Here is a 15,093-nt window from a genome sequence, read left to right on the forward strand (position 1 = left end):
AAGTCAGAAGGCCAGAACCCACCTTTGGAAAGTTCCAGTATGAATGGGGCAGCTCCTTTCTGACATGCTGTGGGGAAGGAACTGTTCTAGAATTTTCTACCTGATCCAATTATTATTCAAATATGAGGGGGAACTTCAATTAATTTTGAAATGAGAGAGCATCCAACTCACCCACTAAAAGATATGGTCCAGTAAGAAGGGACGATCAAGAGCCAAAGCAATAATTCATAAGCAAAGAAATTGGCAGAGGACCCAGCTGAGCCTAACAAAGAAAGGTATATAGTCATATGTGACCCTCCCTGCCCTCAGGAATCGTCAGCTAATATTGATCCAGGAGGGCAAAGGGAGTAGAGATGCCAATGGGAGTGGTGGTGGTGGTGGTGGTGGTGGTGGTGGTGGTGGTGTGGGGGGTGAGTACATGCAGAGAATGACCACTCTGGGACCAGCTGCAGGGAGGCAGGCAGATCAGCTTTACTTTGGGTGAGTCAAGGCTTAGATACTTCAGGGGAAACTGGGAGTGGGAACATCCAGGATGGGCAAAGGTCAGTGGCTGGGGGCTTAGGGCACCGAGATGCCTCATGAGCATGGGGAAGCAGTTCAGGAAGCTCAGGTGTTATCTGAATGGGTTCTTGTTGGGAGAGAGAAGTTGAACCTGCAATCTAACTGAGGTTAGGTGAAATTCTACAGGTAAAGGGGTGTGTGGGGGAGGGAGGCTCCACAGACAAGGTCAGGGAGAAGAGGAAGCCTTGCCAATGAAGGGAGACTTCCATATAGTGCTGAGCTCCAAGAGGCTATCCAAACAATGGTAGGCTTTGACCTTAATTAGCAGGGCAAGCTCAGAGCCACTTAACGACAGGGTATGGGAAAAAGCCACAGCAGTCCAGTGGCTGGGTCGCAGGGAAGTCCTCCACGGTCACAAGACGGCAGACCACAATAGACACAAGGGAGTCCATGGGTTTCCAAGAGTTTATTGTTCATGGTGAATGTAGATGGTCTGGGTGCACTCCCCCTGCCCTCATGAAACTCAGGGCAGACCCGAGTTAAATAGGGAGGGAGAAAGGGGGGAGGGTTTGGTGAAGAATGCTTAATTGGCTATGCCCTCTGGCCTTCAGGTATTTCATTAGTATGTAAACCTCTTGAGGCTGAGGCCTGTAGCCATACCTTCTACCTGTGTCCTACATGACCGAAAGGTGCAGGTTAAATGGAGATTAGGCTGTGTGTCAGGACCCTGGGTTCTGGGGGCGAAGCCAAACACCTGCCATTTCTCCTTTGAAGTCTCAGGGTTCTAGGCCCATGCCCAACCAAGAACCAAGATACCCCTCCACAGCCCGACAACAGGGATGCATTCTGAGGACTGTATTGTCAGCTAACTCAGGGTTGGTCATTGATGTAGTTTGCTGTTGGATGCTTGTGAGAAAACATTGGTCAAAAGTAACTTGAGGGACAAGGCTTATTTCAGCTCACTGGTTACAGTCCATCATCAAGGGAAACCAAGGCAGGAACCCAGAAGCAGGAACTGGAGCAGAGACCAAGAAGGAACAGTGCTTCCTGGCTTGCTCTCTGTGACTTGCACATGCCTCCTTCTTATATAACCCACGACCACCTGCCTAGGGGCATCACCTCCCACAGTGGGTTGAGCCCTCATTAATCAGGAAAATGGCTCCTCAGACATACCCACAGGTCTATCTAATGCAGGCGATTCCTCAACCGAGGTTCCGTCTTCCCAGGTGCCTTTAGTTTGCGTCAAGTTGACAAAACCTAACAAGCACATTCACACATCACAGTATGCATTTAACAAACCCTGATGGCGCCTAAGCTGCCTGGTGTATGTAGCATTGGTGTTAGGGCTACAACGAACAGAGAACACAATTTTAAGTCAAATATGAGAGGAAGGAATGCAGCTAGAGAGGAGATACACAGATGCGCGAGGCGGCTGCCAGCATCACAGGGTATGTCTCAGTGTAGGAAGCCGTGGTCAGTGGTGATACATCCGCCATTCCAAGATGGCGCGGACATCGTGTCCTCCCCACTAGTAAACAACTAACTGAGCAGGTGCAAGAGGCAAAAGCGCGCCAAAAGTCACTGCCCATCCCGGGGCATATTATGGGTAATGAGTGAACAGCCAATCAGAAGTGAATAAGTCACTCTAGGGTATATTTAAGCATAGCCTCTTCCTGTCTTTCCGCCTTTCCGCTTCTGCTGTTACAAGTAAAGCCTCGTTTGTAGTAATTACCCGATCACTGCCTCACGTGTCCTTTTTCCGCAGGCGAAGGGGACTCGGGAGGCGTGCGGAACATCTCAGAGCAGTGCATTTTCAAATAGCAATGAAAATACAGCATGATAAATACATAACACACGGTAAATGCAGTAGCTCAGTCATTTACTATCATTGTCAGGCATTGTATGCTATACATAACTGTACGTCTCTGTACAGTGGACCACAGGGTAGGCTTGTTCACACCAGCATCAGTGCAAGCACACCAGAACTGCGCTGCATTTCCATGTTACCACGATCACAACATCCCCGAGCACTGGGAACTTTTCATTATACTTTGTTAGAGTTGCACTGTCTGAGTAGCCTGTCACTGGCCGAGATGTTGTTATAGGGCATGCGACTAGGTGGAAGGGGGGAGCTTGAAACCAGTTTTGGTGGCTTTGAAAACAAAGTCTTAAAAGTGCTGGTAAGAAGGCAACAGGGGCCAGCTTCTGTCCTGTCATCTCTGGGATGGTTGTCCGTTTTCCATCATGGTTTTGGAGGCTTGTGTGGAAAAACCTGGCAGACATGGTGCTTTGGGACTCTGATGAGAGGACCAGGTAGAAAAAGCGGGCAATGTGGGGGAGGGGAAATGTAAGGAGAGGGAAAGTCAACTGCTTGCCTGATGACTGAAAAGCCAAAGGGTTAACGAAAGAGGTTGGCATCCCTTTGTTCTCCCTTGGCAGATGCCTCATGGCCTAAAAACATGCCATCAGGCACCTCCTCTCACCAGTGCCTGCCTGTAGACCAAGCCTTTCCCACATGTACTTTTAAGGAATGTTATTATCTTTGAGGATGGCATGACTCAAGGTGTTACCTCTATAGGCCCTGAATGTCATGGTGTTTTCTCCAGCATCCAATGGCCCAGGAAAGATGTTCCACCTGATGGATGGTCCTTTCAAAAGAGACAGACATATGTTCTCCTCAATCCTCCTGACACCACGCGCCCACGAACAAAGGGCCCTCACATACCGCAGTGCTGAGGAGCAGGATACTCTTCCATGGGCAAGTTGGCCCCTATGTCTGAGGAACATCACCCTGAGGGTGTCCTCCCTGGAGAGGGTCTGGGGTCCTTTAGCTCTCCTCCAGGCCTATCTGTCCCCCTGAAAGTCACCACACACTCAAGTTTGTTTAAATTGTTATAGGAATACATGTAATAAAAACGTTAACCGCTTTCAAGTGTGTCTTTCAGTGCTAGGAGATACACTTCATGTTGTGGAAAATGGTCCCCAGAAAACGCTCTTCTTTCCAAGCTGAATTTCTGAATTGTTAGGGGGCTGGAGAGATGACTTAGAGGGCAAGAGCTCTTACCTCACAAACTGAGGATCTGAATTCAAATGGTCACCATCCTCATGAGAAACCACGTACTTCGGAAAATGCTTATAACCCCAGGACTGTGGGAGAAAAGGCAGGGAATTCCAGGGCTTGCTGGCATCAGCCTAACTTGGGTTCAGTAACACCCTTATCTCAAAGAAATGAAGTGAGAATGATACCGAAGGACATGTGACCCTTTCCCATGGCCTGTGCTCACACACAGGTGTGTATATCCTGACAAACACACAGACACTTGTGCACACACGCATGCCTGCAGACACACACAGTCGTGAGCACACACTAGAGTATACGTGCATGCATACACATGCACACACACACACCCAATTCAATTTTTCTGCAGCCCCTAATAACCTCTGTTTCTCTGTGATGAGTCTAAGCCCCTCACATAAGAGTCACACATTATTTATTCTTATGTTCATATAGTAATATTCCAAAAAAGTGGATTGTAATTGTTTGTTTATGCTTGGCCCAGGGAGTGGCACTATTTGGAGGTGTGGCCTTGTTGGAGTAGGTGTGTCACTGTGGGCATGGGCTTTAAGACCCTCACCCTATCTGCCTGGAAGACAGTATTCTGCTAGCAGCCTTCAGATGAAGATGTAGAACTCTCAGCTTCTCCTGCACCATGCCTGCCTGGATGCTGCCATGTTCCTGCCTTGATAATAATGGACTGAAACTCTGAACCTGTAAGCCAGCCCCAATTAAGTGTTGTCCTTCTAAGAGTTGCCTTGGCCATGGTGTCTGTTCACAGCAGTAGAACCCTAAGTAAGACATGGATTATCCATCAATATCCAGGATTCAGTGGTCTTGGTGGTGCTGAGTTAAACTGAATAGGATTTTCAAATCCTCAGTACAGTCCTGTATGTGCAACCAAACTCAGTTCACAAACTTAAAACCTAACTCAGGAATGTATAACCAACCACTGACTGTCAGGCAGTCAAAGCAGCTGAGTGGCCAGCCAGTCTCCGTGCCTTGCTCCAAAATCTCTCTATGATGCTTCCCTCTTTTCTGTCCAAAATTGTGATTCAATCACATACCAGCTTGAGTCAGTCTGACCTCTTCTGGTTCTGAGAACTGATTCTCCAATGGCTCCTTGCCCAGTTAACCACCTCTAAAGGTTTTCTTGAACCCAGGCTTGCCATATCCTGCTTCCTCTGAAGTGGGCTCTGTGGGAGGGCAGTGTCTCTGGTAGCTACTCTAAAGCCATGTCTTGACACACGTGGAGTTAAATGCAGCACCTCACTAGGAAAGGAAGACTTGCGTTAAAGTCTTCTCTAAAACTGGACATGGACTGTGAGCTAATTCCACATATGTTTTTAAATGCAAACATATTGGATACAATAAGGCTCCTGCCCTAGCCTTGAAAAAGACTCTTCCAGAGTCTTAATAAACAGCAATTAAGCCAGAGAAAAAATAAGAAGCTTTGAGGGGAGACAGTAGCGTGAGTTAGAGGCAAACCAGATCAAGAAAGGCTAAGAATAGCCCCACTTCAGGGGCCAAGTCTTTGAGGGGTTCAAGGTGGTTCTTATCTCCACTATGGATGTACATATTGAACTCAAGTTTTGGGTTAACGCTGCCTGGAAGTGTCTTAGTCAAAGTTTCTATTGCTGCAATGGAACATCATGACCAAAAGCAATTTGTGAAGAAATGGTTAATTTGGCTTACACCTCCACATCACTGTCATCATTAAAGAAAGTCAGGGCAGGAACTCAACCAGAGCAGGAACCTCGAGGCAGGAGCTGATACATGGAGGAGTGCTGCTTACTGGCTTGCTCTTCATGGCTTGTTTGGCCTACCTACTTATAGAACACAGGACCACCAGCCCAGGGATGGCTCCACCCACAATGGACTGGGCCCTCCCCCATCAATCACTAATTAAGAAAATGCCCTACAGGCCTCCCTACAGCCTGATCTTATGGAGAGATTTTCTCGATTGAGGCGCCTTCCTCTTTGATGACTCTAGCTTGTGTCAAGTTGGCATAAAAGTCCCCACACAGGGCTGCATTTTAAAGTTTAGCCAAAGGTTTCTGCACACATACTGAACTACAGCTTAAGGTAATATGGAAGCCACCTTGTGTTAAGTTACAGAGACTTTGCCTGTCACCAACAGCCAGCCAGTCGAACAGTTCAAATAAGGCAGACACAAGCTATGACTGTCGGATTGTCTCTACATCATGTCCGAGTCCTTTATCTTACTTCGTTTTTTCTAGCTATAAATATAATCTGCCCTCTTGGTCAGCAGCCTGAAGCATTTTTGGTGGCCAGCCTGGAGCCACAAGAGACACCAGTCAAGATCATCGAGGGTAGATTTGTTGTATTCTCATTCATATTATTCTTCCAACACCTCCCCCAACCCCACTTGGCTTTCCTTATTTTCATTTTATGTATATGAGTGTTTGCCTGCATGTATGTATGTGCACTGTGTACTTGCAGTGCCCATGGAAAGCCAGAAGAGGGCGCTAGGTCTTCCGCAGCTGGAGTCACAGGTGGTTTTGAACACCCATGTAAGGGCTGGGAACCAAACCTGGGTTGTCTGCCAGAGCTGCCAGTGCTCTTAGCCCCTGAGCCATCTGTCCAGCACTCTGCATTTTCTCTTTTGACATCCCCAGGTGGATGACATCTGTTGCAGAATAGAAAACACAGCCAGGATTAGAAAAGAGACTGCACTCACAGACCAGTTTCCCTTCACTGGGCAATTTAAGGCTCTTAACATTCTCTTGCCAAGCCTCAGATGTCTGTGTAGAAAAAAAATCAAATCCATAATTGTTACAAAAATCTTACTTTTTTGTTATCTGATACAATTGACACGGCCCTTTCATGTAGACATTATCCAATTTAACACAATAATACAGAGTAAAGCGTTTGGGAAGAATAAAATGTTTAACACATGTGGGAAATTCTCTCCCGTCTTGGAAGAGTGCTCTGGGTGGTTCGGCTATTGTTTAGTTAAGAGAGCTCCGCAGTTTTGAGACTCGGCTCCTTATCTTGTGCAGACTGAAAGTCGATCAGTCATTCATGTCAGAATGTGGGGTAAGGCGAGTGCGACTTCAAAGGGTCCACTTACCCGGTGGAAAGAGTTGAACAGAAACAGAAAGCCGGATATAATCTCCTCCCTGCACAACCACTCCATATGGCCCCAAGCAAGAATTTCAGACCCATCTGTGGGGAGAAAGAGACAGGAATAAGAAAGTTAACTTTTTGTTCTGTGGTGTTTGACAGTCATTTCCTACACAGCCTCTAAAGATAAACGGGCTGAGAGGAAGACGCTTTCATCCCTGTGAGGCAGGATTGTTCAGTTATGAGTCAATGTCTTTTTATCCAAAAAGAAGGTTCCAGCAACACAAGATGGTTATAAATGGACATTAAGCCTGGGCAGTTCCTGTGTTGCCTCCCTCCCCCCCGCCCCACCCAGAACACACTTTCAAGTACAAACAGTCCGGACAACTGGAAGATGAAATTAAATGACTGCCCCGCCCATAGCCAGCCAGGCAGCAAGAATCCCCCCCAGACAGGAAAGCTGTAAAGACAACAGGGAACACAATCGAAATATAAACCATTGCCACCCCCCCCACTTTCCCCACTGCCTGGTGGGTACACCCACCTCTCTCCCTGCATCTCCCCACCATGGTTTAGTCTAACTTCCAGGAAGGAGCCTCATTTCTTTTAGCTTGCACTGCAGAGATGAACAAGCCACAAATCCATACACAAGTGTGAGCTGCGAGTTGTTCATTCCATCAGAGACACCCAAACACAATCTTGTGAGTAAAATAATGTCAAATATAAAATTTCTAAAAACCAGAGAGGATCCATAGGTGTAGTCTACAATGTACTTTAAAAGAAAGCCTTGTCTAGTGTGTATTTCCAGTCCACTCCATATCTGCTCATCCCACAATGGCACCCTAAACTTGTTTAAGCACCCAGTTCTCAATATCCCTCTCCCTGTACCCCGTCCTATCCAGTTTCTATTAAAGAGCTGTGGTTGGACAAAGCTACAAATTTCTTCATGTTTGGAAGAAAAATTGAGGCACACTGAGCTTGGCCATGGCAGAACAGGCTTCTGGGTGGAGGGTGGGTTGGTCACAAGACATGGGAGAAAAAGATTAAAGGAACTTTGAGTTTCTTCAGTTCTGGCTTGGGAATCTAGCCTTCAACTCCTGTCTTCTCTAATCCATTAACCCAGGAGCAGTGACCAACCTCATCAAAGCTTGAGTTCTCACTGAGCATTCTGGGTAAGATGGTAGCAGCACAGAGGAAAGCCTTCAAAGACTTAGGGGATATTGGGGTCTGGAGAGATGGCTCAGTGGTTAAGAGGGCCTGGGTTCAGATCCTAGCACCCACGTGGTAGCTCATAACCATCTGTAATTCCAATCCCAGGGGACCTGGAGCCTCTTCTTGTGTCCTCAGATACTAGGCAGATACTGGTACACAGATAGATGCAGGCAAAACGCCCATACACATAAAATAAAAAATTAAAACTTTTTTTTTTTAATTTAAGGAATCCCAGGGAAAGGTCTCTCTGCTTCTTTGTCCCCATCATAGCCCCTGAGGCTACCAATGGAATCTGCTTTCGCCTGAGCAAAAACACATCAATAATGGACAGCTTCTGCCAACGGCGAGGTTGTGCCAAGCCTAACCCAGAGTCATGCCCTTCTCAGCATCATAGAGCCTGGATGGAATGGAGGACAGCATTTCCCATCTATTTCATTCTTGAGGGTAGAACTGAAAATTCAGGGCAAAATTGAAACTTTCTTTTTTTTCAACTGAAGCTGCCACAGGGACATATGTGTATGTTTGAGAATATGCCTCCAGCGAGCATTTGCTCTGCCCAGTGACCTTGGGTGTGATGTTTTAGCATCACTCATGCTTGCTGGGAAGGAGTTCAGGATTCCAGAAAGTATTACAGAACCGGTTGTGCGGTTCTAAATCACTGGGGAAAGGGTGGAGAGGCAGCTGGCGTCCCACTTAAAGGTCACAAAACATAATTTCTACTTTAGATTCCAGAGTCCAAGTGGAAATAAAGGAGAAGGGTGAGATCCAAGGTTGTTCTTACAAAGTAAACCGGGGACAGGGAGCCATGGGGTTCTCTGAGACACAACTTGCTGCAGGGGAATGCAAATCTCCCTGGCTGCTACACAAGCAACCTCTGAACACAGATACAGTACCAAGGATGCCGAGAATGATCCCTTATTATAGATGGGAAACTACAGAGCAGTGTGTCGAAATCAGTGCCTCATGGATGCTGAGAACAGAGCAGACAGAGGAGTTAAATGTTCATCCACACAGCTACCCCGCTGTGTGTGAGCCCCAGTTCCTGGAGGATATGGTCTTGCAAACCACTCCAGGGGAACAGGGTATAATGACCAATAACCATAAAACCCCATTGGTTCTGTACCTCTTCCAGAAGAACCTTCAGCCCCCATTTCTCCCAAGGAGGTCTCAGAGAGTTCGTACTGTGTCCCTGGTGACTCATACAAACATCCTGGTTCTTTCTGTCCTTCTAGCCACCCTCTGCCTCCTGGTCAGTTACCGGGACCAGCCATTCCTCAGCATGGGAGCTGATGGCTCTCTTGACTGTTGACATTGGTTTTCCTGCCCTGGTTGTTCCCAGATGGAAAAAGTGCTTCTCCTGACCAGGTTTGAGGGGAAATGACGGAGACTTGCATAGTTGGTGTAGGGTGGAACTCTCCTGGAAAAGCTAGCTGTGGGGTTTCCAGGACAATCAACACACTTCTTTCAATAATCAACTTAAGTACCAGGATAGAGGCTGTGAATGAGGTAGACAGATGGCAAGCACCTGAATGCTTAGTGACTTTGTGCAGATTGTCTCCTTTCCTCTTCTTAGCCTCTGAGGCAGGTATGACCACGGTCCCATTCTGAGGACACAAACTGGTAGAGACAGAACCATCGCTTTTGACTCGAGAGGGAGAGACACTCTGACCAGCTCTTATTTGGGGGTGAGGGTGGGGGGGGGAACCTTTCATTTGTTCCATTCAAGGGTCCAAGGCACCAAAGCCGCAACGCTCCGATGATTGCTGCTTGACACATCTGACGAGCACCTAGGCATTACCTGTGTACAGAGTCTGTTTTGGTTATAAGGCATTTAAAACTGTGAAGAATGCCTTAGGAAATAAGAAAATGAGCTGAACAAGAAAGGCATCTAAAATGTTTATTATTTAATGAAAGCTCAGTCCTGAGAGCAACGTAGGAAGAAGGTACTGTAGTATTACCAAAACACAGGCACGGGGATGGCGAGTAGCTGTCTTAGTTAGGGTTACTGTTGCTGCAAAAGTCACCACCATGATCAAACAGCAAGTTAGGGAGGAAAGGATTTATTTGGCTTATACGTCCACATTGTAATCCTACCACTGAAGGAAGCCAGAACAGGAACTCAAACAGGGCAGGATTCTGGAGGCAGGAGCTGATCCAGAGCCCATGGAAGGATGCTGTTTACCAGTTTGCTTCACATGGCTTGCTTGGCCTCCTTCTTATAGAACCCAGGACGACCAGCCCAGGGGTGACCCCACCCACATGGCCTGGGCCCTCTCTTACCAATCATTAAGAAAATGTTCTACAGCCAGATCTTACAGAGACATCTTCTCCACTGAGGCTCCCTCCTCTCAGATGACTCTAACTTGTGTCTATTTGACACACGACTAGCTAGCACAGTAACTCATGCAGAGTGCACAGGTGCTGAAAATGGAAAAGACTGTGTCATAGCTAGCTTCAATTGTCAACATGACACACTTGGGAAGAGGGGGCCTCAGATGAGGAATTGGCTTCTTGGAGAGACCTGTAGGCATGTCTGTTAGGCATTTTCTCAATAATTGCTAATTGATTCAGGAGGGCCCAGAAGACATAAGATTAAAAATAAGACACCTGAGAAATAGCTAACTGGATATATGTGTGTTTAAAGACTGTGGAGTCCAGCCTTCAACTTGATTCTTTCTTTTCATTAGCGACCATGATTTCACACATAAGAATGTATTGGAATAGACAGAGGTGAGCGCCTTAGGAAGGACCCAGTTACATCTCTGGAGGAGCTTAGGTGACAGAAGAGGGACTGTTAAGTCACTGAGTAGAGATATGAAGGAGAAGTAGGAAAACTCTAGTTAGAAAAAGAGATGGCCATGGAAAAGTTTCCTCAAGCCCAGGAACAGCTTCAAATTGAAGTGCATTGGGCCAGCGTGGTGAATGGGTGAGTCTAAGCATAATTTGTCAGAATGTATGCCTGAAATTTATCAGAACTATTAGCAGGGAGGGTTCTCCAGCATTCCCAGCATACTCGAAGCCTGGAAAGCTCTTGGTAGTGCCAGGGTCAGAAGAATTGTGTGTTCCTGGGCCAGGAAATGCTGCTTTATCCCTGCTCACTCTCCACTCTCACTCTCCATCCCCTTCCTATTTGGCAAATGGAAACATAGGACCAAACAGAACAGTGTATTGACAGTCCTTGAGAGATTGTGGTTTGGGATACGATGACTCAGCTTGTCACCAAGCCTGATGACCTGAGTTTGATCCCCAGAACCCACATGGTGGAAAGAGAGGCTTGACTCTGCAAGTTGTCCTCTGACTTCCACACATACATCATTATATGGATGCCTCCCTCCAATGAACAAGTGTAGTTTAAAGAGAGAGATCGCGAGCATGGGTTTCAAGTTCACAGCACAGTCCCAAGGGACAGAGGCAAAGTCTCTGTCTGCAGCTGTGTATGACCACAACCACAGCTGAATTTGGAGACTAGACCCAGTTCATTCCGCCTCACCCCAGTTGGCCTGGATTTATGCAATCCAAACAAACCATCACCAACAGAAATCTAGCTAGATTCTCTCACAAGGTCACGGAGAAAGAACGTGTCTTTTAATCAACAGTCCTCATCTGCCTACAGTCAGGGGACAGCAAGGGAAAGAGGCTTACCACGGTGACACAGATCTACTGGTAGGCTATTTTGTTGTTAGAAAACTGCTTTTGAGTTTCAAACAAGAAGTTTTAAACCCAAGAAGTTAAAAACAGAGTTGATAATGGATTTCAAAATCAAACACAAAGTACTCTGAAACAATGAGAGTGTCTAGCTCTGTGGTTGACCAGTTGTCTAGTCATCTACAGGTTCTCTAGTTCTCTCTATGAACTAGGCTGTTTGGACATAACATAAGAAATATTCAGGGGTCACACAGTCCTTGCAGAAGAGGAGACTTAACACAGAGGAGACAGCTCTGACCATGCTTTCAGCTTGGTCATAGACTCTATCTCTGTCAGGGGAAGGCTTTTTCACTTAGCAAAGTCTGACTTAGTCAATTGGTGCCATTGTTACTGGCTCTTACTGTTGCTTGAAGTTGAAAGGCCTGATGTTAATGCATCATAAAGCTTCAAGACCATGATGCACGCTTCCATTTAAGGTTGACCACACATGTGGCATGCTTTGAGCATTGCAGACTGGACATTTGTTGTTGTTTTTCTCTCTGTCTCTTGTCTGCTTGTTCTGTGGCTTGCTTATTGGAAACAGGGATAAATGATTATTTTTAAAAAAATGTTAATAAGGCCCTGATCCCAGAAGCATAATTTTGAAAAGAATTTGGAATAAAAACAGTGGGAATCAAGCAACTTGAAACAATTGTAACTCTGACTAAGGAAGAAAAAAACTCAGATTGTTCCCATTTTAGGATTCCAGTCTCCAAACATTTCATAAATCAAATACAACCAGCTGCTCAAACTGCAAGGTACATACCATGTGGGTTAGACACACAGGGAGAGGCTGTTTTCCAAGTTCCTGCCTGCAGTGTCAAGCTTGTTCTCGCTGCTGCGTTTAACCCTATCAAAACTGTTCCAGTTGAAAGGCCAGTGACAATGTCCGGACACACAGTTCTCAAACTGTGGGTCAGGACCCCTTTGGGGGTTGAATGACATTTTCATAGGGATTGCATATCAGATATTTAAATTATGGTTCATAATGGTAGCAAAATTACAGTTGTGAAGTTGCAATGAAAATAATCTTATGGTTGGGGTCACCACAACATGAGGGACTATATCAAAGGGTCACAGCATTAGGAAGGTTGAGACTCACTGTCCTAGCACATTTTAACATTAAAACTTAAATTTTTGCTTTTCTTTTACTTTCTTTTAGGAATGTTACATTTAGCTATGGCTTTTGAATATTAACTTACTTTTTATGTATATGAGTGTTTTGCCTGCATGTATGTATATGCACTACGTGTATGTGCTTGAAGCCTGTGGAGAAGAGAAGAGAAAACCTGATACCCTGGAACTAGAGTTACAGACAGTTAGAAGCTGCCATGTTGGTGCTAGGACTTGAACTGGAGCCCTCTACAAAAACTAGCAACTACTCTTGATGCTGAGCCGTCTCTCCTGCCCCTGATTATGTTTATATAGAAATATAAAGTATGTTGCAACAACCACTTGGAAATGACTGTCTTAGTCACTGCTCCATTGCTATGAAGAGACATCATGACCAAGGAAACTCTTATAAAAGGAAAACATTAATTGGGGGCTTGTTTACAGTTCCTGAGGGTTAGTATATGATCATCATAAGAAGCAGCAGACAGGCAGGCATGGTGCTGGAGCAGTAGTTGAGAGCTTTGCATTCTGGTCCACAGGCACTGGGGAGAAAGGGAGAGAGGGAGGGAGGAAGGGAGGGAGGGAGGGAGGGAGGGAGGGAGGGAGGAAGGGAAGGAGGAAGTGAAAGGGAGAGGGAGAGGGAGAGGGAGAGGGAGAGGGAGAGGGAGAGGGAGAGGGAGAGGGAGAGGGAGAGGGAGAGGGAGAGGGAGAGGGAGAGGGAGAGGGAGAGGGAGAGGGAGAGGAAGAGGGAGACAATCTAGGCCTGGTGTGGAATTTTTACCTCAAATCCCTCTCCTCAGTGACACACCTTCCCTAATAAGGCCACACCTTCCTAAACAGTTCATCAACTGGGGACTAAGCATTCAAATATATGAGCCTATGGGGGCCATTCTCATTCAAACCACCATGGTCACTAGCATCAATAAGATCACATAAACACACCCATTCATTTATAGATACATACGTAGCTTATAAATGTACATCTTCTTATCCTAAATATAATGGAATTTACTCATGAGAAGTTATCTCAATCAAATCAATTTAGTTTCAAACCCTCAGGGTCACAGGAAGATAAAGACCGAAAAAAAAAAAAAAAAAAACCCACATGCTTTTTTCATACCTAAGTAGTTCTGCCACTTGAAACATGGTGGCTTGAAACAACAGTACAAAATACTTCATCAGAAACATGATGGAAGCTAAGAAACTATTTACTTTAATTAGTCTAGCTGCTGCTTTTATAATCAAGGCATGCAAAGACATGGAGCCCTGAAATAAAGCAGATAGAGTCCTTGGGTCCAAGTTTAAATTCGATCCAGCAGAACAAATGAACTGTGGCTGTGCACCAGGCTCTGTCACCTGCTTGCCTGTGAATGAACAACCCCAGGAAAACATCTCACAGACTGAACCTGAATTCTTTGTGAATTAACCTCACTTGGAAAGGGGCCCTTTTTAGATTTATACAAGTTATACAGCTTTAGATGAAGTGTTCTGGTGCATTAGTTACTTCTTTTGTTGCTGTGACAAAATATTTGAGGAGAAACAATTGAGGCAGTGAAGGGGTTACTTTGGCTCACGGTGTGGGGTGTTGTCTATCCAAGCAGTGAGAACAGATACTATGTCTAAAGACAGGTAGCAGAGTGAAACGCTTCAGTTCAACACACTTTTTTTCCATTTCTTCTTTCAGTTTAGTCCCAGACCACAGCCCACTGAATGATGCCAGCCACATTTTAAGATGTGTTTTCTCTCCTCAGTTCAGCCTCTCTGGAAACATCCTCCAGGTATGCCCTGAGGTCTGTCTCCTAGGTGACTCCAAATTGGGTGAAGTAGACAAGGAAGATTAAACTGGATTAGCTGGGTAGACACTAAATTCAATGGTACACACTGGGATGGGGCTGGGGGGGAGGGGCGGATACAGGAAGAAAAGGTTAGGCAGAGGTGGAGTCTGAGATCAGAGTTATATAAGCCATTGACAAGGAACCTCTGGAACTATCAGAAGTTGGACAAAAAGGATCCTCTCGAGAACCAGCAGGAGAACACGGCTCTGTTGACACACTGATTTCAAACATCCGCCCTCCAGAACTGTGGGAGAATGATTTTTTGTTATTTCAAGTCACCACACTGGGGTTAATTAGTTACAGCTGCCTTCAGAGATGACTACAGTCATCTCCTGACAAACAATACCTGACGTCTTAGGGATGTTATGCAGGGCAGAGGAAACTAGACAACTTAGTCTGTGACAAAGAAAACAACAGGCAGAAATGTGTACTTGGAAGGGCGACCTTGTGTGAAAAGACTCAGCATGAGACCCAGGCTAACACAGAACCCACGATCCTCCTGCTTTAGGCTCCTGAGTCCTGGGGTTGCAAGTGTGTGTTACCATATTCAGCTTGTATGGGTGATTTTTGAAGAACACAGGACTACCACAAGAGTCTTTTCAAGAG

General features: G+C 45.9%; 1 protein-coding gene across 3 annotated transcripts in view; it reads right to left on the reverse strand.

Annotated features, from left to right (window-relative positions):
* Nucleotides 1-366: 366 nt before the first annotated feature.
* The window catches only part of LOC143438200 (uncharacterized), a 28,219-nt gene continuing 13,492 nt past the window's right edge, over nucleotides 367-15,093 (reverse strand). Inside the window, exons 3-6 of one of the 3 annotated variants that reach the window (XM_076923865.1) lie at nucleotides 6,651-6,745; nucleotides 6,111-6,206; nucleotides 3,566-3,648; nucleotides 367-3,357 (exon numbers count right to left, since the gene is read on the reverse strand). In XM_076923865.1, coding sequence (XP_076779980.1) covers nucleotides 3,588-3,648; nucleotides 6,111-6,206; nucleotides 6,651-6,745 — 252 coding nt within the window. In that variant the 3' untranslated portion in view covers nucleotides 367-3,357; nucleotides 3,566-3,587. Of the gene's footprint in view, nucleotides 6,207-6,650; nucleotides 6,746-15,093 lie in introns of all 3 variants that reach the window. The other 2 variants (XR_013107190.1, XM_076923864.1) reach the window with 2 other exon arrangements.

Source organism: Arvicanthis niloticus, chromosome 24 (assembly GCF_011762505.2).
Source record: "Arvicanthis niloticus isolate mArvNil1 chromosome 24, mArvNil1.pat.X, whole genome shotgun sequence".
NCBI lineage: Eukaryota > Metazoa > Chordata > Mammalia > Rodentia > Muridae > Arvicanthis > Arvicanthis niloticus.